Raw genomic sequence first — 27,587 nt, 5'->3', positions numbered from 1 at the left:
AATGTCTGAAGAAACAATCTGTACACCAGTGGTGCAGTAAAAATCCCAGGGGGCTAGTCTTGGGCCCCCAAAACTTTTATCTTAGCCCCTTTTTTCTACTTTTTTTCGGGAAAAAGATCCTGTTGCAAACACCAGTGAATTTGTAACTGTACTCGGACTCTGAAGGTCACTTCAAAACTCGTTTACCTGTTTGAAACAGCTTAGCAGTATTTTCTTTACCAGTAAAAAAGTGCCTGCTACCAAATATTGACCAATGAGACCAATGCTAGATTTCATCGCTTCTGCCATCCCCATCCCCATCCCCATTATCTTGTTCAACACGGACAGTATTCGGGCAGTCACTGCATTTGCATGCTTCGATGCACGGAAGTCCAACCTGGAGACATGGACATTTCGCTCCATCAATACAGCTTGAATCTTGACAGTACAGATGAGTGAGGTTCCTCAGATCACTGGGAGCCGATTCCTTCAAAGTTCGAATGCACACAAGGTTTTCTCCACTCTTGGTCCAGCCATATGCACAGGGGTCCCCAACTTCAGGTTTTGCTATGTGGCTGCTGCACCATACCATGGTCTGATATTTTGCCCGGAGTGCGTGCTGTTGAAAAGCATCCTCTGTAGGAGGGAGTGACACCACTGGCTTGTTGGTTGTTGATGAGTGGATGAGACGCAATTCATCCAAAGTTTTGCAATGTCTGTCCTTACGACCTTTGTAAATGAGGATACCGAATTTTCTTGCAGAATCCATTCCCACCTCTGGTCCAGGACTGTTGAATTCAGAAAGGCCTTTCAACTCATCTTGATGCTTTTGAAGCGCATTGAATGCAGTTCGTTTCCCTATTTTGAAAAATCCGCTAGTAGTGTCACATCCTGAAAGGGCGTGCATTGCTGGCAAAATGGAGCAGAGTAATGGCCCTACTTCTTCAGCAATCTTAGTCACTGGAATGAATCTCTCTTTTGTGGTGAATTTTCCGGCATGACCTGCGTGCATGTAGACCTCCCGACTCAACATTCCTCCACTCTGATAATGCAACAGCAACACAAGGACATCAGTGTCATCGCATCTGACGATGGTCCGTGGAAAGGAAGCTGAGTGTGTTGCATGTAACACAATTCTTGTGTCGGCTTCAGCTTGTGTCGAAGCCAGGTTCTCCATCGTACAAGGTCCTTCAGCAGATATTTGTTTCACTGTCTCTGGGTTCGGGTAACCCCCAGCAATCACCAGTGTTTTGTCTGGTGCAATCATGTCAGGTGCTCTCGCCTCTATATATTGACTAAGAAAATATATCAGTTCTGCTTTATTCTTTCCGGACTTGAGAAACTGTTTGTAGTTAGGAACTTTCCTATTCCCAATTACCTTGTGGGAAGCTCTATGTTCATGACTGTCCCCACGTCGTTGTCTTTCTCCTCCCTTGATGTTCAAGCTTGCATCTACATCATAACGGTCAAAGACCACCGTTTCGACTTCAATATGCAAGTCTGGATTTTTCAATAGTCTGGTCAGTCTTTTCAAGATGATCTGTCCCAAATCATCGAATGTCTGGAAGTGTGTTTCATTCACACTTTGTACAAGACTCATTCCATCAATTATGTATGCAGTTCGTGTGTAGGCTTCTGATTTCAGAACTGTTTCCTTCTGGCAACGTTCTTCAAGCTTGCTAGCAAGGTCTGATTTAGTCACCTTTCGCATGGCACCATCGTCATGGAATAATGCTGGCGGTACTGGGGTCAGCTCATACGACAAGACATCCTTCAGGTTGATTTCTCTGTGTCTTGCAACACAAAGCAATCGACGGAACAACACCTCTGGGTCAAGTAACAGCTTCTTGGCTTTATCAAACGATAGAGATTTCTTCATGCTCTCGAATGTTGTGGCCACAGACTTGGGTACTGCATCCCAAAAGTCTTTCTCTCCACCATCCACAAGTCGCTGGGCAATGAAATTATCCAGTATGCCTTTTCCCTTTCCTGGAATCGTTGTCAGGGACTGCACAACCGGTTTTGTGGCAATTTTCCCACTTGAGATATTCACAAGCTCACTAGGAACGCTGTTCAGATCAAATGGATTTTCGCAACTGTCCGTTATGTACGCAATTACAGAGAGTACGTCATTTCTATCCCTTGCTTTCCTTGTCTGGCCAAGTTCATCATGATCTCCTCCTGAGATAGAAAAAAATATATAAATAAGATAGAAATAAGATATAAAAAAGTAGAAAAAAGGGGTTAAAATCCCCGTTTTGGGGCCCCAGACTACCCCCCCTGGGATTTTTACACCACCACTGATGTCCAGATGATATCCACAGACCTCTACTAATAAAGAAATAGTCTTGTAGTGGTATCAAACAAAGTTTTATAGTGACTGGGTTGAAGAAATTGAAGGTGTACGGAAGTTTCGTTTTTAATGTGTTTCTGAAATAAAGGGGTTAATTGACCATGTTACACAAATTTTTCTCAAAGTACAACACCAGTTCTGAAAAGAAGAGGTTCCAACGAACATTTTGATACCAAACACTCTTTATCTGAGTTGAAATTGGGCTCACAAGGGGTGTTTTCCTGAAGAAAAAGTAGAAAAAGGGGCTAAAATCCCCATTTTGGGGCCCCAGACTACCCCCCTTGGGATTTTTACACCACCACTGATGTCCAGATGATATCCACAGACCTCTGTTAATAAAGAAATAGCATTGTAGTGGCATCAAATAAAGTTTTATAGTGCCTGGGTTGAATAAATTGAAGGTATGAGGAAGTGTCGTTTTTTTGCGTGTTTCGGCAATAAAGGGGTTAATTGACTATGTTATACACAACTTTTTCAAAGTACAACACCAGTTCTGAAAAGTAGAGGTTCTAACGAACATTTTGATACCAAGTACGACTTGTTATACCTCCGGTAGGGGTTCAGTGGATTTTTGGTACTGCTGCTACTGCACTACCTAGTGAGGAAAAAGCGGTAGAAAATGAATGAATGAATCTACATGTGAATATAGGCGAATGGCGAATGATTGCATGGGCCTGCCATCGGAGATAATCCGGGACAATTCTTTCTTTTGTTTCCAAAAAGGGGACATGTCTAAGGAAAAAAGGGCATCTAAAGAACTTTACACCCTGAAGGTGCAATCCACAGTTTCCTCACACAAAAAAACCTTCCCTTAGAGTTTAAGGTGTGGATTCTCATCCCGGCAGCTTCACGCTCTGCTGCAAACACCTTTGTGAATGCTGAGCCTGATGAAGCAACATCATCTGCATATTAAGATGTGATCGATGCCCTTCCATGCCTGATTGTTCCCCTGTAATTTTGCACACAAATACATCCCTGGTGAGCAAACTGAAAGCAGACCAAACACCTGCTTGATTGTATATGCTTTTGCAGGGCACTTAATTAATATGTTGTGTCATTATCAGAAAAGCCCAGATGGGTGTACAGTAATTACTAGGTCAAGTTCACAAACAAAATCAATAAAAAATATAATTTTCAGCCAATAAAGCGCACATCCTTCCTGGAAAGTCAGACTTGCAGCTTTGTTGTTGTAGGCATAGATAAAGAATTCTAATTTGACTTTGGCTCACTGCCCCTTTGAGACCCAAATTAGACGTTTTCTTACCAATATCAACAAATCAATATTAATATCAAAACAATATTAAACATGATGCCAAAGAGACTACTTGAGGACATATTTTAGTTGGGGAAAATGTGCTTAGACAAGGTGCCTGATTTCATTTCTCTCCTTGAACACAGAGGTGCTAAAGCTGACCAGCCAATCACAAGCCAATTCCTCTCCTTGACAGCCTACACCACTGTTTCAACATAGTCACTAAGCTGAAAGGGGGGGTGGGGGGCTGACAAGGGCCTACACCGACTGACGTGAGGGGACAGACCACAACGATGAAGGTCGTAGAGTCAGTGGAGGCAACAGCAATCTCTTTCAACCAGAAACTTTACAGAAATGGCTTTATCGGAGGATGGTAGACACAAAGGTAGAAAATGATAAATATTTACCACCTCGATGGTGTAAATATAAGATGGGTTGACTGAAAAAGTTGCAGTTTTTTCTTTACACAGGAGGCAGATCAAGGCCATGCTTTCTGAAGCTGTTTTATTCTCACAATGTCAAGTGAGCTGCCACGACCCAGAATGGATGCTTTTAGAAAAAAAGGACTTTACACAAGCTTATAGCAACCAACGGCGTGCCAGTGAAGTGGTACCCTTAAGATATTGATTTTTTGTTTTTTTTGTTAGCCTCGACACTTGACTTTTACTGCAAAACATTTTTACCCCATTTTGGCCCTGAGAAGAGTACAATTCACCTCGGAATCCAGTGATATATCCTATTGTGTAATGTTAGTATAATTTCATAATATCTGGGACAGTACAGTATGGACTAGACCCAACAAAAGATTTGATGGCTTTCTTATTATTCAATAAATAATTTGTGCAGCAGCTGTCTTAGAAATACGTGACAATACAAGTGAAAGGTTTATGCTTCACTGATAATGTTTTTTCATCGATTTCATGCTTTGTTCGGCGGCCCTTGAATGCACCATTTTAATGTGCTATTGTCTTTGGAAGCACCATCTTTGAAAGTCAATCGGGCCTCAGAATTTGCAGCGAGGTGAACAGTATATTAGAGATGCAAGCAGTGTGAAATTATCTACTGTATGCCATATAAAGTTATCATATATAGGATATATATACAGTAAACATATATATGTGAGCAGTATGTTTTCTGTTAAGTGTCAATGGTTGTTGAAAGTGACCAAGAATCATAAAAAGAACATTCCATTTATGTATAAATCTTAATGTGACGTTAACGTAGGATAAACATGAATTACAAAGCAGTCTCTTACACTCTCCATAGTAGGCTCTGATAAAACCCTTTTCTGTTGTTGCCGCTTCTGCCTTACTGGTTCAAGTCTACGTGCAGTCCTATAGTCTGCAACCTAGCAACCTGATCGGTATCTTATGCCTTTCAGGGGTGTCAAACTCAAAACCCATGGGCCTGTAACTTTATTTTATGTGGCTTGTGAGCACCTGAAAACATGTTTTGATGACATTTTCCATCTGGCAACACTGGACCTGCCGTTTTAACAGGATGAAGTCCACCCGGATTCCTTCATTCAGTCTATGAGTCTCAAACATGGTTTTCATTTTAATATGAAAAGGAGTAGATAACAAGCAATTGCAGAGTATCATCAGTTGGCCTAATAACTAAGGTTTAGTTAGGTCCAAGTGCTTATCTTCCTGCTGTGTAGGTACTCCCAATGATCAGGAAATTTTACGTTAGTTTGTTTGTGCATTGATCTGATCTGGTTTCCGGAAAATATTCATTTCCTAACACTCCGCAGAGCAAAAACCACAGCTGCAGTGAACAAAAACAGAGTGCTCATCCCAGAAGAGATGATTGTGAACATATTCCATTTGTTTTATTAACAGTGTGAGAGTTCTTACTTTTTTTAGCAGATATTGGAACTGATCACCGCAGTGTGTCTTCACAACAAGCAAGGAAGGCATCAGTGCTACTGCAGTCACAACAGCTCTCACGGCATGTTCACAAACTGACTGTCTGCCTCCACTGTTTTGTATTGGCCATCCCATTCTGATGATCGCGTTTGTTATTCCTATTCAACTGTCACATGCTTGCTTGGATTTCCTCGTTACTCAGGGCCGGTTCCTTCTTTTTTGCAGTAATTTGTTCATGTATCCCTTCTTGTGGGGTCTAACCCATGACCAAATCATTAAACCAGAGTACGACAGAGGACTTGAGTATCAAAATTAATCATGATTAAAACTCAAAGAAACCTTCTGCAGAAATAAATTCTTTCCATGAACAGTTCATGGCCAGAAAACGAAGTAGTTCATGGTTAAACTTAACCTAGGCTGTTTGGTATACAAGAGCAAACCCAATGTCATCGTTCCAAAGTCTGTTGGAAAGATGAGAAAAAGCTTCTCCTCTCATCTTTCCCCTATGCGATGCTCTTTGTCTTAGCCGTTCAAACACACACATACCATACTCGCTCTCTGTCACGCACCCCCACATACTGCAGATTCTATTAAGATTAACCTGTATGAAATTGTACAAATTGAAAAAGTGACACTTTGTCCTCAGCTCCAAATAAAGTACACTAAGCCAGAGGTTCATGTTTTATTGGTTTGTTGAAAGAAAGTCCTTGATTCTCTAGCCTTAACAATCGCTAGTACACATACAGTACCTGTACAGTACATGGACACACAGAGCTAATGGATGAACCATGCTTCAAGACGGTGGCCTTCAAAGCATTGTTTGTTTGGACAAAAGTAACATAGTAACTTTGCCTCCTGAAGACATGATGTTAAACAATAGTTCCTCAAAGTGTATTAATTATAATAAACAGATCAGTAAAAAATCCAATAGTAACGCATATCATGGACTATGCCCTATTTTTGATTTTGTGGCACTTTTATTATTGTCTCAATAGTTGAAAAAAAACAGACAAATAACACGCAAATACTCTGAAATTTAAAACATTTGTAAATAGATGTTATGTTTACGCTTAACGTTTAGTTCGATTCTCCGCTTCCGCATCTCTGTGTGGAGTTTGCATGTTCTCCCCGTGCATGCGTGGGTTTTCTCCAGGTACTCCGGTTTCCTCCCACATTCCAAAAACAGGTTAATTGACGACTCCAAAGTGTCACAGTATTCTTCTGTAAACACCAACATCCACAAAATGTTTCCTAAAGCATTGCCTGGTACAGTTAATAAAGTTTTTTTTTTTTTATTACAACAGTTTAGTGAGCTCGGAAGGAATTAATTCACTGTACATTATTTCCTATGGGAGACCTTACTATTTAAACCGGGATGTCAGCACCACAGGTTGGATTGTGTTTAACTTTGGAGGTTCCACCATCTACAATTCATACAAGCCACCCTGAGGATTACATGGAAAATATCTTATTTAGTATTTGTTTATACTTCAGTCTGTTCTCTACAGAGATACAATTAAATCCTTGATTCCTGAAATAGTTACAGGCAAGCTTTTTGCTCTTTTGACTAGTTTTATATTTTCGTTTTATCACTCAAACTTTGATGCTGAGCTAGAAATATATAAATGTATGATAAGGTGAACTTTTCCCCATAGAAATGCAACTTGTTTGTTCAATATCTTTTTCTTTCTCCAACTACATACCAGCCGAGTAGTTAGCGCGCAGACCACACAGCTAGGAGACTCAAGTTCGATTCCACCCTTGGCCATCTCTGTGTGGAGTTTGCATGTTCTCCCCGTGCATGCGTGGGTTTTCTTCGGGTACTCTGGTTTCCTCCATTCAAAAAACATGCTAGGTTAATTGGGGACTCCAAATTGTCCATAGGTATGAATGTGAGTGTGAATGGTTGTTTGTCTATATGTGCCCTGTGATTGGCTGGCCACCAGTCCAGGGTGTACCCTGCCTGAGGATAAGTGGTAGAAAATAAATGAAATGAATGAAATCATCATCAGATGAGTTGCACATGAATGGAAAGTTAGTTATTTGCGTAACAGGAAACAGTTCATGCAGTTAAAATAAAATAGAGTCCCACAGGGTCTTTTTTATATGCCATAATAATGACTCGTTTGTTCTCAATTCGTTCTGCCACCTTTCATTGGACATGTTTTTGATTATTTTTAGTATTTTTGTTTAAATGTTTTTTCTTTGTTTAAGCGCAGAAAATCAAAATAAATAAAACAAAACTGGCAAACAGTGTAAACCACGGTAACGCTGCTTTCAAAAGAAAGCATCTGTCTTCTGTGTCCCGTGATAATTGGTAGGCAGTAATGGATTGGAAAAGCAAGGCTGATAAAAAAAGATGCCTGCCAAGTTGAGACATTTAACATTTGCTATTCACAGCACAATGTTGTGTTGTCCTAGATATGACAACAAAGTTTAAGACTAGAACAAAACCACACACAGACCCTTAACATCATCATCATTAATGTCGTCCACCATACATTTGTAGTCATTGTCTTGATAAGAATAATACGTTTTTCTAAATGTTGCTCGAAGGTTCAGTATTTCTTAGTAAGCTACTACTTACAAAGTGCCTTTCTTAGTTTCTGTTCTACTATGTAACCTATTTTTCGACATCATTTTTGTTTTGAAGCTCTAAACTGGATTTTATTTAGGATATTGGCATACAGAAACACAATGTCACAATAGTCAATACAAGTGTGGTTTGGGAACAGCCCATAAACTTGGCTATATCACTGTAGCTCAAACCGGCCTCCACCATACCCAGTGCCCGGAGATGTTGGTCATGTGATACATGTAGCATGATGCCGTTCACTGGACTAACAATGCTGGCCTTTTTTGGGCCTTTATATCGGCCTCCAAAACCAATCTTGAAATGATGCGGACATCCACTGAATATTCCACAATGTTTATTAGGTCCACCAACCCATGTGTTATGAACGATGACAACATGACAACTCATCATTATCTCAACTACCCAAGCACGAAGTCAACAATAAATCCACAAGGTATAATTACAACCCTCTTACAAGTACAAATTTGCACATATTTCTATCTCAAAGTTTCTATTGACAGTATACAGTCTATACAGTATACAGGCACCCACCCATTTCCGGTTTATGCCCGGCCCACTCCGAGTACAGCTAAGAATAGAGATAATTTAGATGGGTGAACAGATACAGACACAGATAGTGGTGTACTCACTCATCCCTAATAATACCAATATGCCAATGCTGCCATTCTGATCTTTACATGTAATGCTGCTCCAGATAAGTAATAGCACTGACTACTAATGAGAAACAAGCACTCCAGTGACTGCAAAGCAGCTCATCACTCCAACAGGAAACATAAAATCAAAATAAGAGCAGAAAATAGAAAACAACGTGAAAACTAAGGAAAATCATGCAGAACATGAACAATTTTAGGAGGGAATAAATACTTCTAATCTAATTTCACGTCTCGGGCAGAACCACATGTTGGCACTTTTTGTATGACTTGTAATTCATATTACACTATGTGTATTATTTTACACAAACAGTGTTTATATGAGAAACGCATCCAGTAGAAGAAGCATGATGTGTTTATTACACAACGTTAGTTTGAGGGAAGAGCTATATCGGCTAATATTGAGCATCTCGAGTAAACACTCGCCTTCTCAGTAGAAGAAAATGAGATCGGACATCATGTTGATCAATATGCTAATTTTAAATGCTTCATCGGAAGGCCAAGGCTCAGGGGCACAGTCGTAGACTTAGTAAGCCCTGAACAGAAGAATAGCGCAGCAGAGTAAAAATATTTCAAAAATATTTAATATCTCAGTCTGTACTGAATGCTTCATAACGACAAATAAGTCCTGAGGTCGTCCACAGAAAGAATGTAAGAAGACAGTTGTTATTTTATGGCACTTGTCTTTGGTCCAGTTAAAACGAACTAGGACCAGACTCTAATCCTGAGTGAGGCAAGTGTGAACATAGACGAACCAACGGGCAATGGACAAAAAAACAATGGACCAAAACACCGATTATTGTAAGACCGTAACCAACACAAAAGCAGAGTGAAAAATAAGAGTTAAATCTAAGCCCTGAAGTAAAAATACAGTTCAACTTGTGCTGCTCATTACTGTGTGATGAAGTTGTCAGCAAGGCTGTCTTCTTACAGCACATCTACAGGAACCTTCTTGATCTTTTTCCATCTCAGCTGGTAAAAAGAAATTGCTACAGTAAGTAAAGTTTAGAAGAAGTCATGTTGTTTTGGGTGCTTGAGATCATTGGACAATTATCATATTCACATTATCATATACACTGTCCACTTGAGGTGAGACTTTAAGCAGCTACCTGTGAACGCAAACCAGACCACACTGATGCTAGACCAGTTATCTTCGGATACCCTGAAATGGTTTCCAGTCAGTCACAGGGCACATACAGTGGTACTTCGATATTGTAGGATTCCGTTTTCCGTTTTATTATCCGATTCCTATAATACACCCTGTAACTGTATAATAACTAGGGCTGCACGGCAGCTAGGAGACCCGAGTTCAATTCCACCCTCGGCCATCTCTGATGGAGTTTGCATGTTCTCCCCGTGCATGCGTGGGTTTTCTCCGGGTACTCCGGTTTCCTCCCACATTCCAAAAACATGCTAGGTTAATTGGCGACTCCAAATTGTCCATAGGTATGAATGTGAGTGTGAATGGTTGTTTGTCTATATGTGCCCTGTGATTGGCTGGCGACCAGTCCAGGGTGTACCCCGCCTCTCGCCCGAAGACAACTAGGATAGGCTCCAGCACCCCCGCGACCCTCGTGAGGATAATCGGTAGAAAATGAATGAATGTATAATAACTATATAATAAACTATAACTGTAATGAGGATGATATACCAATAGCTCACAAATGTAGGTACGTGTCTGATTAAAGAAAATGTACTTGTACTAACTCCTTATTTCTAAAATCACGAATACTTCAACTTGCTGATATAGTTCATCTTCAAACAGCTAAAATAATGCATAAGGCTAAAAAAAGCCAATTACCTAAAAATGTCATCCAATACTTCTCTACAAGAGAGGAGAAATATGATCTCATGGAAGAACTACATTTGAAACACTTATATGCTAGGACTACGTTAAAAAGCCATAGCATTTCAGTATGTGGAATCAAACTATGGAATGGATTGAGTAAGGACCTCAAACAATGCACAACGATGAGCCAATTCAAGAAACAATACAAGCAGTTGATGTTTGCTAAATACAAGGATGAAGAGTCTTGAACCAGTCATGATGTGCTATATATATCACTATATTGACACTTACTATGGTACACATTATGTCATTGGATGGTCATATCATCTAGTACTTTGGTACGAGGCACATTATTAAAAACAAAAAACCTTAAACTGTATTATGGAAAGCAGGAAGTGAACAAATGTAACAGTTACTGATTGTAAAAGTACCAGATGGAGGGGTAGGATTTAATAAGCTTTGCTTCTTCCTACTCCTTTTGGACATGTGGAACTGTGAACTGATTATGTGATGCACTCAATTGTAATCTGATGCATGTTCAAATGAAATAAAACCATTACCATATTCAGTATATATCCAAAATAACTTCCAGATCAGGTATTTGGTTATCGTTAGCTAACCTAAAGACATGGGGTGGCCTGCATCTCATGTCCCAATTTCATCTGTAAGGATTTTAGCATCTCGGGGATCAACAAATGCATCTACTTGTTAGAGAGATGTTAGTCTTCCTCCTGACGACTGTCAAGGTGCACTAACTCAGCTCACGGTTTCAGTCTTCATTTGAAAGCCCCATCACTTTGACATTTCACCTTGTATGCTTGTGTGTGTGATGTGTGTGTGGTCTGGTTCTCTGTGTGTGCTGTCTGTTATATTAGCGGGAGTTCTTCTCTATGAATCTTAAACACCCTGTATCAAGATGCGGATTTCAGACACCTCACTGATCTCTGAAAAGCTATGGAACTCCTAACACATGTTAAAGAGACCATGAATCAAACACTACCATCAAATGTTCTGCTCTGACACTGGAATTTGCTAAAGTTAGAGCTTCTACCTGAAGACTCCTGGAAAACCTGACCTTGGTGATTTATGGCCACACCTTCTCTGGAGGGTACTGCACATGAGTGGGCCAAAGTCAAAGCTCCAGCAGGCTACATGGTGTGCTTGTTAACTGAATTTTATAGCTCATGTCACTCAAAGTCTCAAATATTCTTTTCACACTCAGCATTAAATGTTATTCCTTTTTTGTATACATAGTCCTTAAGAGTGCTCTAACAACTGAATGCTTCATAATGGCTAATAAAAACCTGAGGTTCTTCACACAAAAAAACATTTGCTTTGTGATCTGTGATCCTTGCAAATAGGAAGAGATGCTGTTACCATGTGACTGGCACAAACAAACCGAATTGAACTGACATCCAAAGGAGCTCTGACCGAGGACGATTATTCTGGTACTATCAGGTTTGTGCCCAAAGCGATAACAAACAACTTATTAGATACATAGCGTTTCGGATCACTACAGCTCAGCTTGTGCTGAAGTCTTTCTGATCTATTTTACTTCCTGGAGAATAGCCATGCTTACATCTTTAAATAAATCAAAAGACACGGGCAAAAGACAAACCACACAATTGCATACATAGTAAGTTTGTATTGATTTTAAGTCTACTTAGTCTTAAGTCAATTCTCCATGAACTGCTAGTCATAAACAGATGGACAAAAAAGGTGCTTTTTTGACGTTTCTTTTGTGTTTATCCCCGTTTACTCTTGTTAATGTAATTGGCTCAAAATGTCATAATGTTCACATTACTCTTTAAATCCAGCCAGATGGCGTTGTGAGGGGAAAAAAAGTGAAACAAATGACTTGGCTGGACAGCACTTAGATTGAGTTAAAGATTTTGGCATTTAGCTACTAAAGTATGCTGTAAACTGACGACAAAACGAGAAGTGGTTACAGATATAAACCTGGCTTTGAAAGGAAAGACATTGGCATGTTGGAAGAATGCATGGTGTGAAAGACTGATGCACTTTCTTGAAAAGTTTTGCCTCTTGTTGTTGCAGCATTGAAATTCCAGCTCAAACACAGCAGGGGAGGACATTTTGTAGCTTGACAAAAGATGGTACATTTTTATTGCAGCTCAAATTTTTGGAGGCAGTGTTTATTGTCAGAACCCAAAGCCATCAATGTTATTAAATTCTCAGTGAGTCATTCAACTGCATCAATGCAGGAGGAACTTTATATCACAGACACGGCTTATACTGTTTTTTTTTTTTTTTTGTTTCTATCACTTGACCTGTTCAGGGTCGCGGGGAGCTGGAGGCTATCAAGCAACTAATTTACCCGGCACTGGTCGCCAGTCAGTTATAGAGCACGAAAAAGCATCGAAAAAAATGTCAGACCATTGTTGTTTCTTCAGTTTATCAATCTATTTTAAGGCTTGCATTTGTTTGAACGTTTGGCAACAAAAATAGCTCCTAAGAGCTGATATCTAGCAACTTCTACTATTTTCTTGATGGGAACTAAACTCATTTAAGTTAATAACTACGCCATTGCACCGCCCAAAATGGCTATTTTTGTTGTCATTGTTATTTGTCCAAAGAAAGGTTATTTTGTTATATATATTTTTCCATTTTTTATTTTATATTTCTCTGCATGACTGTAGAGACCAACAACTACATTCACATTGGCACCATCACTGAATGGGAATTGAACACACGTGACCAGCTAAATTGCCATCACGGCCCCTGGCTTCTCGCCACCTCTCCATCCTGAGTTTTATGCCGGGTCGGCGGTGCTGCCCTGCTTCTTCCGTCTGCACACCTCGACCTGCTGCGTCTGCGCCTCTCGAATCTCAATTGGTGCCCTCTCGCCCCTCATGGGCGGCATCGCCTCTCTCTCTTTTTCCACCAACCACCCTGATTGTTAGGAGACTCAATGGTCCTGAATGTCCGCTTCTTCACTATTATAGCTCACCGTTATTACAGGAGACTGTCCCTGTCATTCATTCAAAACGTTCCGGCATACTTCAGTCACTGACACCATCCATTCACGTAGGAATGGATGGTGTCCACAAAGTGATCACCTCCTCCACACCCAAAAAAAAAAATCCATCTCTCACTTCACAACTGCGGTATATTCAGTCGAGTCCTCTCACTCCACACCTGGCTCCAGTCCATTTTCACCACACTCTCCCTGAACTGTATTTCACCAGTTTTGGAGTAAAAAACTAAATCTTTACACCACTCACACCTCCCCCTAGAGGCCACAGCAGCCACTGCACCAACCATACATCAATTTTCAGTATGCTGGAACCTATCCCAGCTTCATAGCGCAAAGTAGCGAGGCGTGACTGTCATGGGCATTGCTACTTCTCAATCGATTCCAATTCACTCAAAGAACATAAATGATGGGAGTGCTTTGTTTTCTAACAAGACGATAATTCCTGGTTCAAGTATCGGCTTGTGGAGAAATGTTGCATTTTCTATCTGATGTGTTTCTCGACTGTTGTTCAGTGAATACCCCCTGTGGAATAGATACTGTATGTGGAAGTCATGAACAAGTCGATCGGAACCTGCAAGTTTTTTTTTTTTTTTTTACTGAATCTGGACTCAGGGGTGCTCGTTCATTCATTTATTAAGAGTATGCTGTAACCTATACCAGCTCACTTTGGGCGATTGGCGGGGAACAACCTGGACTGGTCGACTCACGGGTACTTTGTTAATTCAACTAGTTATCATGTTGCTAATTGTGTATCTGTTACTATAACCGTATTCATGTATTTGGATTAGCTCAGTAGAAAAAACAACAGGTTTGTGCATATGAAATAATTATCGAGGGGAAAAAAGGGGGCAAACATACAAAATGAGAACGAATCAGTACCCCCACTGTACCCCCTGGAGTGCCTTTAAGTACAGTCAGGGGTACTAGTACCCCCATTTGAGAACCACTGGGAGTATTCTTATGGTATTTTACAATGAACAGCGGGCTGCACGGCGGTCCGAGCAGCCTCACAGCTAGGAGATCTTGGCCCTTCCACCATCTCTGTGTGGAGTTTGCATGTTCTCCCCATGCATCCGTGGGTTTTCTCCGGGTACTCCGGTTTCCTCCCACATTCCAAAAACATGCTAGGTTAATTAGCGACTCTAAATTGTCCATAGGTTTGTCTATATGTGCCCTGTGATTGGCTGGCGACCAGTCCAGGGTGTACCCCGCCTCTCACCCGAAGACAGCTGGGATAGGCTCCAGCACCTCCGGGACCCTTGTGAGGATAATTGGTAGAAAATGAATGAATGAACTATGAACAGCTGCTGACTAGATGGTTCACTCCACTTGTTATAAAAATGTGTTGAAAGACAACAGAATCTGTTTTAACAAAGCACTCGCATTTACCCAGCCTTGCAATAATTACACAACATGAGCCTGAACCCACTCGTCTCATAATAATTACCATGCACCTGAATATCCCACATAATATCAGCATGATTAAGTTTGGGGAGCAGCAGAGAATGATTGAAGAAACAACAGATTTCATATGTGATCATACATGCCTGCAGCTGTCCAACAATGCATTGAAGAGGGTGGGCGTGTGGGCGTCGATACAAATGTCGATAGTATGAATAATATTATTATATTATCAGGGCTGGATTGATACTAGCGTGATGAGATGACATTTTTGAGTTCTCTTCTATCTTCTTCTCTGTTTTATGTTCCCATTGTGACATTGTTGATGTAATTCCTGAGGAACTAAGGGTCATATAGTAGTTACTGATACATTTAGAGTTATTTATAGTAATAGTAATAGGTATTTATAGTGATTTATAGTTATTAATGAAGAATTAATGAGTAGTGATTAGTGTGAGAGGTGGCACGGCGGTCTAGTGGTTAGCGTGCAGACCTCACAGCTAGGAGACCAGGGTTCAATTCCACCCTCGGGCATCTCTGTGTGAAGTTTGCATGTTCTCCCCGTGCATGCGTGGGTTTTCTCCGGGTACTCCGGTTTCCTCCCACATTCCAACAGCCCGAAGACAGCTGGGATAGGCTCCAGCACCCCCCGCGACCCTCGTGTGGAAAAAGCTGTAGAAAATGAATGAATGAAGGATTAGTGTGAGGAAGGTCTGTTTTTCATTAAGGACTGTAATTTGGCGTAGCATTTACACTTACATGCATTTTGCCTCCGCATTGTCCTGTTGACCTAAAATCTTTATCTTTTGTTTAATTGTGATTATAATCATGATTAACAAATTACAGGCAGAAATCACAAAATCATTGAGTGATCATGTCAAATAAATATGAAGGTGTCAATATTGGTATTGGTATTACTGTGCTTTCATTGACTTGGTATCGGATTGATACCAACGTTTGCAGTATCGCCCACCCCTAATTTCGTCCCTCTCTCCCTCTCACACGTTCACCCACCGTACCCACACGTATTCAGGCGCGCGCACGCGTTCGCCTTGCCCGATCACGCGCATCTGACAATTCCCGCGTACTGCTGGCGCGCCTGCAGAGAGCACCTGCATCGGAAGGAGACTGCTGCGCCAAGAAAGCCATTTATTCCACACTTTTTGACTTTTTCAAGGTGATGTTTTCTTCTTTATATATTCCGTGTGTTCCAGAATCATGCCTCCAACCCGGAGAGACATTTTCAACTTGCTCTTTGTTGATAGCACATTTTTTAATGATGTGTGTTAAGTTGCGCAGCGGGAACAAACTTTAAGAGCTTGAATTAAATGGACATTTTTTTTTTAAATAAATGACGGAACGTGAGTGACCCATTGATTGAGAGAATCAAACGTTTCCGCGGCTCTGGATCGGAAAGTCAGAAGAAGTCGTGATCAGCGCGGAGGGGATTTGCTAAACGTATATGTACGGATGATACAACATGGGTAAGTGATGGCAAGAAAGCATGCGTGTTGCATTTGTAGTGAGTGTGTCATGTCAACAACAATGTGGATTCATAGCGCACTTATAAAAGGGACACCTTGAGAGGCTCTAAAGAGGTATTCTCAGGCCACTCTCCACAAAAGATGATTCTACAAAGCAGCAACAGGGTGCATCATTTAATCAGACAAATTGTGTGCATAGTCCATGAGACAGTGTTGTAACTGAGTCAGTCAGCATGGGTGAAGTGGCATTGCGCAGTGCACTGATGTGGAATAAATAGAGCCCCCCCACACTCAACCCTTAATTGAAGAGCTTTGACTAACACAAGCTGTTCTTGGAAGAAAAAAAAAAGATGAGGTTTGTTCAGCGCCCCCCCCCCCCCCTTTTCTGTAGCATTCCAAGCTGTGGCAGATTTGAGTCATTCCTCTAACTTCTGCACCCCCTCCCCGCCCCCCCATTCTCCTGACAGCTCCTCCAATCTGCTCATCCCACACTGCCTCCTCCATTTTAGTGCTCACAAGGTACATCACAAACCCACACTTCCCTTGCCTACTGCAGCTTCAATCAATCAAGCTTCAAATTACACAGTTTTTTTTTTTAATTTGGAGAAAAAGCCACGGGACTGCTGCTGTAGGATGCGACAAAATGAAGCAAGGGATTCTTCCCTATGAATGCACTGATATTAATAGTGGTCTAACGGGAGGCAAAGGCATCTAAAGGCATAATTTACCCATTACTTTCCATCATTCACATTGTCCCCTTATAAGTCTTTACACGTCTTTTTGTGTCATAGATTATTATTAACTTATTAGTGTACCCCTTTGCCTTTTTTGTTATTTTTTGTCATTTTTGCAATCTGTTTTGTTTAATTTTACTCCTACAATGCTGTGGACTAACACAAAAATAGCCCCCGAGCCGTACTTTGGACACCCCTGATCTACACAGTCAAATAGAATCCAATGCAGGAGCTGTACCACAAGAATATGATTACTATCCTGCTTGCAGGGCATCATCCCAGTATAATATTATATTGTTTGGCCATATGAAAATAATAACCATAATAATAAGTGTATTGTAACATTAATACCTATTTATATGATATCAATCACAACTGAGCATTTTTGTCTCGTTGGTCCAGTTCTTGTGTTGGATTTCATCAGATTGTAGTGTTACCAATGTTACAAGCGATACATTTGAAAATTAGGGAATTTCTCCAGTCAGGTCTTCCAAATTTCCCCCACTGGGCAGAAATGTACCTTGGATGTACCTGGATATTTTCCATCACTGTTACCTGCAGTAATTTTGAATGGCAAAATACGACAGTTCCCTGGGAAGATTGGACAGTTATGATAAAACTGCCATTTTTTAGTAAGCAGCTTAGTGCAACTACTTAACATACTACTACGCTTTCAATAATTTCATTACAATTAGTAGTGATTTGATATTGATATCTGATATTAGCCCGGCATCTCCCATATTGGCACCCCAATGTAAGCAGTCCACTGCAGCCTGTGATCACAACAACATGTGCTATCATGTTTAGCAAGGAATGGGAGTGATGTTTTTCGTAAAAAAAAACGCATCGCAGCTGAGTGCAAAACATGTCATGCACAAGTTCTGTGGTGGCACAGAACTGGAAGCGTTTACTTATGACATTATCACACATTTGAAGAAGGATTTTCACAACACTATGGCTTCTTGAAACACACACTGCTGCTTGACACATTTGCAAAGTCCTACTGGATGGCAAATGGTCAGAATAGAGCCAGCACATATCAGACTTTTCTAACATTCCATGCTACTAAACAAGTTATATGATATATGTCGAGTCTCTTATGTCTCATTAAGGTGTTATTTTGTACCGACAGGTTGTAATAATTTTAAAGTGGTGTTTTTTTTTAGGTGCTTTGAGTCCGAATCTGGCACCTTTAGTAACAATGGTTGTGCAACGAGTGCTGAATGTAATACAGTGGCCAATTAGGAGCAATACTCCAGAAATAGTTGAAACTGACAGAATTACTTTATACACAGATCATTGTAAGCCCACCGTTTACAGACAGTTCTGTGGGCCCACAGGCCTTGAGTTTGACACGTGCTTTAAGCAAAGACACCCCATGATAAACTGCAAACTATATCCACCATAATTAACACATTGTTGCACTGCCGTACTCGGTATCAATCAGAAGAAGATTTAAAAAGGCACCTTTTTTGGATTAAGCTTTTGTATGGATTAGATTGTGCAGATACCGGTGAGTGATAGCAATCTACTTCAGCAAGTCAAGTTTCCAGGTTAAAATATGTGCTTTCCCTTATCTTAATTGTGCAAACAGCACAAAGTTTGAACAAGTTAAGTCAAAGACACAATTAATGAGTCCCGGTGAACAACATGAAAGTGTTCCGTCTGTGCTCACTAATCTGCTGAAGTGACGTCGCCACTTCTTTTATTATTGTACCAAATAGCTATTCAAGAATAATACTAACAGTAATTTGAATTGGAGGATGCCACATTATTTTTACATGTGAAGTAACTTCACCAAACAAAGGTAAACTCAGGGAACATCAAGTACTTTGGTTTGTGATATGTGCTTTGTGAATCCAAGCAACACAATTTTAAAGATGCTGAATTTCATTCATTCATTCTGAGACACTATTAGAATGTGTTAAACATCTTGAATAAAATACAGTTTTTCTGACTATATAGTTTCATATTTTATGTTCTTGTCAATATTTATTTTCCTCATGGAGAGCAACGTCTAGATCATTTTTTGGTCAAAAGAAAAAAATATCCCTGCTCAATTCAATGTCTTAAATAAGCTCCATGTAACTGCATTTGAAATACTAGATGTGATTAATCGACAGTCAGAATTGATAGCTGATGACTTGACTAATTGATTATTGTACCCATCTCTAATTTCCAGGAGCGTGTGCAGGATTTTACACATTAACAAATAAACAGATGAATAAACCCACACCAACAGAACCAATCTCCACTCAGGAGAGAGACAAACACATTGAGCACATACGCAAGAGAGAAAAGGGGGTGGATGTTGTACCAGGGAATGACTGGTCAGTCAACACCTCAGTGATTAACAACAAAGGGCAGAGTAGGCTGGATGTTTTGAGGTAGTTGTTTACCTACCCAGTGGAACCTGCTCATGTCGACATCCCTCGGACCGGATGACTGATGTTGCCTTCGATATAGCCAAAATCAAAACCAAAACTAACCATTGATTGCACTGAACAGGAAGTGACTGTGCACACATAATGCTGTGTAACTTGACAGTCGTTGTCATTTCACATTAGTTAGCGATACTCGTTAGTGCAACAAACTTTCATAATGACCCCTTGACAAAAGTGTTCAACCATACAGTATGTTTATATTGGTCCTTAAATAATAAGACCACGCTGGACTTGATTACTCAAAGGAAGTGGGAACCGGAATGTGGACATGGTTTAACTTGGCTTAAATCTGTATACTACATTAAGTCTGAAATTGACATGGATTCATGAGAAGTTGCTATATGTATTGTTTATTATCCAGCTATATGTGTACTGTGTATGTGTGCAAGTGATGCTATATTCTTTAATTATTTTTAATGAACTATATGCAGTTGGTGATTCATGCAAACATGGCAAACGGGGAAATAATCTGTCAGCCTTGTTGACTGTATTTTTCTCAAACACTGTCAGTGACTGATGCACAATCGTGCCTGCTGTCTTGTAAAATGCACCGTGTACGTTATGAAACAAGTTTAGGATTTCTATGTACATACTACAACGTAGTGAAAGGGGTGTAATATTTTGCTGCTCTTGTGCTACTGTGCATGTTTACCTAATATGGTGGCCAGTTAATGAAGGTTACTGTTACCACTGTCTGTGTACTGTTAACTGAAAATAAAAAATAAAAATCTTATATTGTAGGTAGCACACCTGTTTTTGATGACTGAAGAACACATTTCATGGAAAAAATGCGGTCATGCTATCCCAATTGAGTTGAGTTGTCTGCACAGCGCTGTGCCCCGCACATATTATGTAAACAAATTTACCAAGTAACTTTAGATATGAACCAAAATAGTGATGAGCTGAAGAAAACCTAACAAAGTGGAGGCATTGTGATAATTGTCGAGCCGTTTTCAACTTCCCAATTGCACCGTGTACGTGAATGAGGCACCGCTGACAAACTTGCCATTTCTGTCTCGACATGGTGGCTTTTACAGCTTTATTCTACTGTATGTATTGCATAGAGTGGAGAGATCGCATTAATTCTATAACATGTCTAATATACGTGCGTACATGTATTGATGTTTAGTATAAACGGTGACAGTAATCATATATGGCAAAGAGCAATTGCTATTGTTATTCTCCCTCCTGCCCACCCAAAATTGCAGGCCAAGTGGAGAGCAAGTGCATCTTGAGTATCTCCACCTTAAAGTGCTAACAAGATCAGTAGGCAACCAAGGGGAAGTAACATTGGAATACGGCAAAACAGCCATGATTAATGTTTACTGGCCCCGATTCAACCATTGTGAATAAACAAAGCTTTGCATTAATACCTGCTGCATCAGCATGGAAAAGAAAATCAGAACTTTGACACATTTTTTGAAGCTGGAAATTGTGGTTCTTGGGATTAGAAGGTGGAGTGATTTGAGTGTTGTTCCATTTCAATATCATTAAAGCAGATGCAAATGGGTTATAAATTGCAGAACCTCCAAAGTGAAACAATCCATTTTGTGATACTGGTTGACTCTTAGGTTTTTAAGGAGGCTGTATAGAGTCATTGTGTGGTTATGATAGGCTATATACTCAATGATAGCTAACATTAGTAACAACAATGCTATTAGATAACAATCATAACAAATACGTATGCATGATCGATGTCTGACATACTCGAAGCACAAAGAAGCGGCAAATGATGCTATGCCGTTTGTACGTTTGATTGGTGAAGTCCTTAAGCCAGCTGGGGGAATATGCGGGCAAGTCACCATTTAATATTCTTAACTGTCATTAAAGTATAAAGAGAACATCACGTCTACAATAAAACTAAATTAAAGCAAAAGTACTGACACCTGTCAGATTTATAATGAGGAGGGAACTGTAAGGTTTTTCCTGAGACTGGGTTCCCAAAGTGGGGTACGCATACCCCCAGGGGCACGTGAATAAAAATGAAAAATAATTAGCAATTAACACTCACAATTACGAGTGTTCCGGAATGCCTCATAACGCAATAACAGAGCAGAAAGGAGTTGTTCATGAAGATGTTCATCGCTCTGAATGCATTATATGAATAAATATGTAAGGTTGATTATTTTGTGCACTAAGAGTGTTTAATCTTGACAATTTCATTTGTATTAGTGTTGTAATCCCTACATGGTGCTGTAGTGAGTGGGGATTACCCTGAATATGAGGCATTATTATTGGTTATGCATTTTTGTACTTCCGATACTGCTTTATCATGGCTGTTGAATGTTCCTCTTCAACCATAGCCATTATCAGTGAACCACAAAATTGAAACTCAAATTCAACCCATTTAGACAGAAGAATACCAACATCAAACTGGAATAAAAGATATTTAGGATGATTACATATATATTTATCCAAGCTCGTTTGACCATGTGACCATGTAAAATACACATTTTTGATCCGGAAGTATACAATTTATGAACTAATTAATTATGTTAAACATTTGTTTTATGTTTTATAAGTGTGCAGGAGTCGGGGGTACATGACTTCAGGTCAAATGTAAATGTAAAAAGTTTGGGAACCACTGTTCCAGAGCAACACTGCCACCTACTGGCACTCTATAAATATTACTGGTATGAAGTGTGAAGTGTTTAATAAGTGTATTTACATGAGCATCTGCTGTGGTCAAACGTGACAGCAGCAGCAGACAGCACAACCTTCAGTAAGGGTAAATGGCAAACACACTGACATCGCTACAAGCCTGGAGATTTGCAAGACGGCATGATGAAAATGAAACCAAGCAAGTGATTTGCAACTGAAGGTGTTATATAAAGGCCGTGCACCTTAGCTACGATGCTGTAGTCCTTGTAGCGTGACAAAAAATCACTCAAAAACATCATCACAATACATAATACTTGATGATGTGTATTAACTGATCCTTGATTCTTCTTTCGTTTCCACTTTCAGCTGTCATAATCCACATGATTCAGCACATCTTGTTGAAAAAAAGTCTAATTTAAATCTGCATGAGTCGAAGGAATGCCTGCAAGGGTGGAAACAGAAAAGAAATGTAACCAAAATTCAGAGATTCCAGTGTGTGACAGGAGGAGAAACAATCACACAAGCACTAATGAGTCTGTGTGCGTGACAAGAGGCAGCCTGTGTGTCCCACAGAGATACAGCCTTGTCGCTGCTTTAAACTAGATTTGCATATTTTTTGTTGAGCAGAATCCTGTACTTGCCACTTTTTTTTGTTTTTTATTGCCGTCATTTGGATGTGTATCGCCTCAAGGAACCATGCTAAATAAAGTAGAAATGTGTTGTGAAATATGTTGACTCATGTAGAAAGAACTTGATTTTTGTCCACAACAAGTACAATGCAATCATATTTTTAATGGCAGTGTCAGGTTTTTTTTTTTTTTTGGGGGGGGGGGGGGGGGGGGCACACCGCATGATGTAATAAAATTTCATTTTCAATTACATCATTTATTCATTATGGAATATAATTAATCAATTCATTCATTTTCTACCGCTTATCCTCACGAGGGACGCGGTGGGTGTTTCGGGCGAGAGGCGGGGTGCACCCTGGACTGGTCGCCAGCCAATCACAGGGCACATATAGACAAACAACCATTCACACTCACATTCATACCTATGGACAATTTGGAGTCACCAATTAACCTAGCATGTTTTTGGAATGTGGGAGGAAACTGGAGTACCCGGAGAAAACCCACAAATGCACGGGGAGAACATGCAAACTCCACACAGAGATGGCCAAGGGTGGATATGTAATATAATTTCTTTACAAAATGAAAATGTATTAGAGTATTATATACACTGCAGACTCACACAGAGCTGCACCTCACCTAAAGGCAACGTGGCAAAATGATTCGGAGTCACAGGCTTGGAGGCATAGTTAGGGCTAACACAAAACTCTCCAAGGGGGGTGGAAACATAAATAATACCACAGTATAAGGAAATCAGGAACGAAAATGCAACGGTATGCATCCAACACACAGTTAACAGGAGTCCAATTTGTAACATTTTAACAACATTTTGAACACCAACTATTAAATCATATTCGCTTTTCCTTGTTGGGACTCCCAGGGTAGGAGTGTAGGGGATGTTATCAGAGACATTGTCTGCGGCTGTTTTTCTCAGTGGAAAAAAAATAACAAAAAAAGCTCTCATCCACAGTCGTAAAGTTACCAATAATTGTGTGTGTGTGTTTCCAAGCTTGGCAGGTCTGTATATTGCTCATCTTGTGAGGGTCACAGGAGGTTTCAGCTTGCTGTTGTTGTCGCTATAATATGCGAGGAAATATACGGGTCATTCTCCTGAAAGGTGTACAAGCGAGGTTGCCGTCACTTTAAGGGTCATGACACACAAACTACAGTGATTTGCAGCAATAACCAAATAGAAATATACAAAATAAAAATATATCTTTGTGTCTGTTGAATGAAGGCAATGAAAGAAATATTACAAAACGGTGGAATGGAAGTATCAGCTGCTGTGATTTCTCAAGTATAACACCTCAATGTGTATCAAATACGTACATTTCTCTGTATCCAAATCATGTACTTTGACCAAATGTGGACAAAACATTGTGAAATCTCAGAAATAATTATAGATCTTCCAGAATTTGCACCTATTCAGCTATATTTCTTTGGATTTTGTGCTTCCCACAAAAACGGTCTGTATTAATGTTTTCCATCCATGGCCCGCCTCCAGACACGCCCACTCTGCTGTTGTTGGTCACACTCCCAAGTGCTCAGGGGAAGTTCCGGTGAACCCAACTTTATCGGAGTTGATAATAAACGGCGATTTATCTTTTTCAAATGTCCACTTTTAACATACAGTCATATGCGATGGCTCCCGAATCTGTTCCGGAAGTAGAGACTAGACCAGGGGTGGGCAAACTACGGCCCGGGGGCCACATCTGGCCCGCCAAGTGTTTGAATACGGCCCGTCCGTTCTTTCCAAAGTATTTCATTTAAACTCAACATACGAACTGGCATCATGGCTTGAGCCAACCTTTTGATGGTTTTATCAATTTTGTTATTTGATGTGGTCTGTTGTTTACAAAGTGCTCCTGAAAAAAGGGACACAAGCATAATGATGATAATAATAATAATAATAATAATAAATTTTAAAATATTTAAATATAAAATATTTAAATATAAAATATTTAAATATAAAATATTTAAATATAAAATAATAAATAATAATAGGAGATTGCATGACACTTTTACAGATACAATAATACCAGGTGGACTGTTACGTGTAAAATATATAGTCTGCCCCCCGTTTTGTTAAATCAATGCGGCCCGCGAGTCAAAAAGTTTGCCCACCCCTGGACTAGACAGTCCATTTTAGACTCAGTGAGCTTATCATTTGCACCCCGCTGCCTGTATGCACACTATATAATGCTACACAGACAACCACTTTTGTTCCATGTGACTTACACAAAATAAACACAGTTAGGAGATTGATGAATTTTACTTACTTAAAATATTTGTGTGTTCAGAGTCATCCCAGAGTCCAGGATATGTGTTACATTCAGAATTTTCACTGATCTGCAGTGTGTTTTATAGTCAATCCTATAAAGTTAAAATAGTTTAAATAACTGTTTTGTGGACAGTGAAGCATGTTATTGAAGGTAACAATATCTTAAAGAGCACAGTGCTTATTTAAGATAAGTTTAAAACACTCATAGTAATTGATATAGCGATATACACTAAAGTGAGACTTTATTTTAACTCATTCTGCTGTTTTTCAAAAGCCGTCCCTCTCGATACTGGCCATTTTTGATGATTTTGACTGAATTTTCAAGGCACACAGAATATTGTGTTCTTGGGCTGTATAGACTTGGTATATTAGACAAAAAAAAAATGTTTCCACTTGTTTCTGTTGTTTCGTAATCAGCAATAGAACAGCAAAATATCAGTTCTCAACAAAACAGTGACCGTGTGGTTTTAGCTTAAAACTGCACCATACGATGATCTTGTTTCTTGTGGAGTTGCATCATCACCTAAAATCGTAAAAATCATAAAATCATCCTGAAATCATCTTCAGGAGTGAGCGGTTATGCCAATTGTCTCCCAAAATAACTTTCAGTTTTGATTGATACTGGTCCCCTTTCAGGAGATGGACAAAAAATAAAAGTTGTCCGAGGCTTCACAGTCTAAGGCAGTGTTCACACATAGACTTGTTTTTGACGTCTGTCAAAGCAATTCATCATGTGATTGGATTTTTCTTTGGATTCCTTCTACTGACTCACGTTTTTATGAGTCACAAAAGTAACCCGAGAACCCGATTTACTTGCACATATGCCAAACCCCCCGCCCCCCAAAACCTCACACGGAGACTCCCATAGACATATACTATACATACTACCCAAACACCTCTTTGAGATGGTTGGCCCGTTGCAGTGATAATTTTGGATGTGGCAGGAACAGCAGGAAAGAATGGATGGATGGATTATGCCATTAAGTCAATTAAGTCAACATACTATGATTGTAAAATGTTATAATGGCCAAATACAGTCAAAAGTACTTTTTTTTAGCCTTACCTGTGAAAGGCAATCCCATGTTCCAATTTCATGCAGAACATAAACTAAGCATCTTTTGCCACATCCATTATTGCAGTGATATTGACATATTATTCAGCGCTCAATGCAGCGTCTGCATCACCAGGCAGACTCGCACATGCGCAACAAGTGCAGCTCGATAAACCTGTGATCCCATTTCAGGTTCACAATTCATTTGTCTGCATGCATGCCGTCATTGGTGAGTGAGTCTAGCTAGTGTCCTTAATTTGGCTTTACCGAGTGTGCAGATCAGACAGCAACAGGGTTAATACATTGCAGTTAGAGTAATTGTTATTGCCATGTTACCTGGTCTGCAGGATAAGTAAACGAGTTAACAGAGATGAATACCCGGTTCATGACTTGGTAAATACTGGACTGTCTCTAATCTATGCATTGATCCTGAAGGTTAACAGGTACACTTTGCAAAAGACTTTTTTTACGGAGGAAATAGTGCTTCCAGAGATAATCATTTAAGCCATTCGTCTTTTCTGATAACAGTGATAATGGGCAGCTGAAGCATTTTGCACAGCCCTGCATTTATCTACTTTTATACTTGGGGAGGTCAATGCACTCATGAGACCTTGGTTAGAACATCCGCCACAAATCCTGTCAGCATATCTGAGTCCACAAAATTGACTGGTCATCGGATTCATTTTTAATGTGGGCTGTCCAATTGCCGTTACTCATTGTTATTCGCCAGCTATCTTTCCTCCATATGCCATGTTCTCGTTATTGCATAAAACTATGTGTTTAAGGTAGATTGCTGTGTTCTGCTCGGTTTACACCGAAACTATGTGCAGCTCCAGTTGTTGTAAAATAAGCTTTTATCATAAATCAGCCTACTTTTGCTGTCAGTTGAAAATAGAGCTGACTTCCAACTTTTAAATGAATGGCTGTAAAATAATGGGGTGTAAGTGTCCAAAAGGTACATTATTTGAATATTGCAATGTTGATGTATCCAGTGAATCATTGTTGCTTGGGATGAACACCACGACTGGTAATATGTCACATACTTTGAGGCCTGGAAGTTCTTTTCATTTTATGTGCCCTAAATCTAAGAGTGCACGGTCAGTTATGTAGTAAATCACAACACTAAAGTGCATCTCTCGGATTCTGCTTGGCTAAGCTCAGTCACATATTATATGTATACTTTCAGACTTGTGGTTTCTATGACAGGGAAACATAAAATGAACTTTTTAAATTCTCAATTATGATAAACACAATCTGTGAGGTATTATTTCTATTCTCTATACCGCTAATGTGGCTGTTCTCCACTTTTTTTTTTGTCGCCAAGGCATAAGAACAAATCAGGAGGGGGGTTAATGTCAGATGGCTGATGTCACATGACATCTACAAAGCGACGGTTTTAATGTAAGTGACACGACGCAAACACTACCATCCCATCCTGATCGCCGTAATGGGCACCCCTGATATATGTCCATTCATACACTGT

General features: G+C 39.9%; 1 protein-coding gene and 1 pseudogene across 2 annotated transcripts in view; one reads left to right on the top strand and one right to left on the bottom strand.

The window, feature by feature from the left end:
* The window catches only part of LOC131120080 (alpha-1A adrenergic receptor-like), a 201,736-nt pseudogene that overhangs the window by 118,594 nt on the left and 55,555 nt on the right, over window positions 1–27,587 (bottom strand).
* lrrtm4l1 (leucine rich repeat transmembrane neuronal 4 like 1) overlaps window positions 15,962–27,587 on the top strand; it is a 41,157-nt gene continuing 29,531 nt past the window's right edge. For both annotated transcript variants that reach the window (XR_009126651.1, XM_058065167.1), the window contains exon 1: window positions 15,962–16,367. Coding sequence is in view for 1 of the 2 variants with exons in the window: in XM_058065167.1 (XP_057921150.1) it covers window positions 16,364–16,367 (4 nt within the window). In the remaining variant the exon portion in view is untranslated. The remainder of the gene's footprint in view (window positions 16,368–27,587) is intronic.

The sequence above is a fragment of the Doryrhamphus excisus genome, chromosome 2, assembly GCF_030265055.1.
Source record: "Doryrhamphus excisus isolate RoL2022-K1 chromosome 2, RoL_Dexc_1.0, whole genome shotgun sequence".
Lineage (NCBI taxonomy): Eukaryota > Metazoa > Chordata > Actinopteri > Syngnathiformes > Syngnathidae > Doryrhamphus > Doryrhamphus excisus.
Note: the sequence above shows the minus strand (reverse complement) of the source record. Positions and strands in the feature narration are given on the sequence as shown.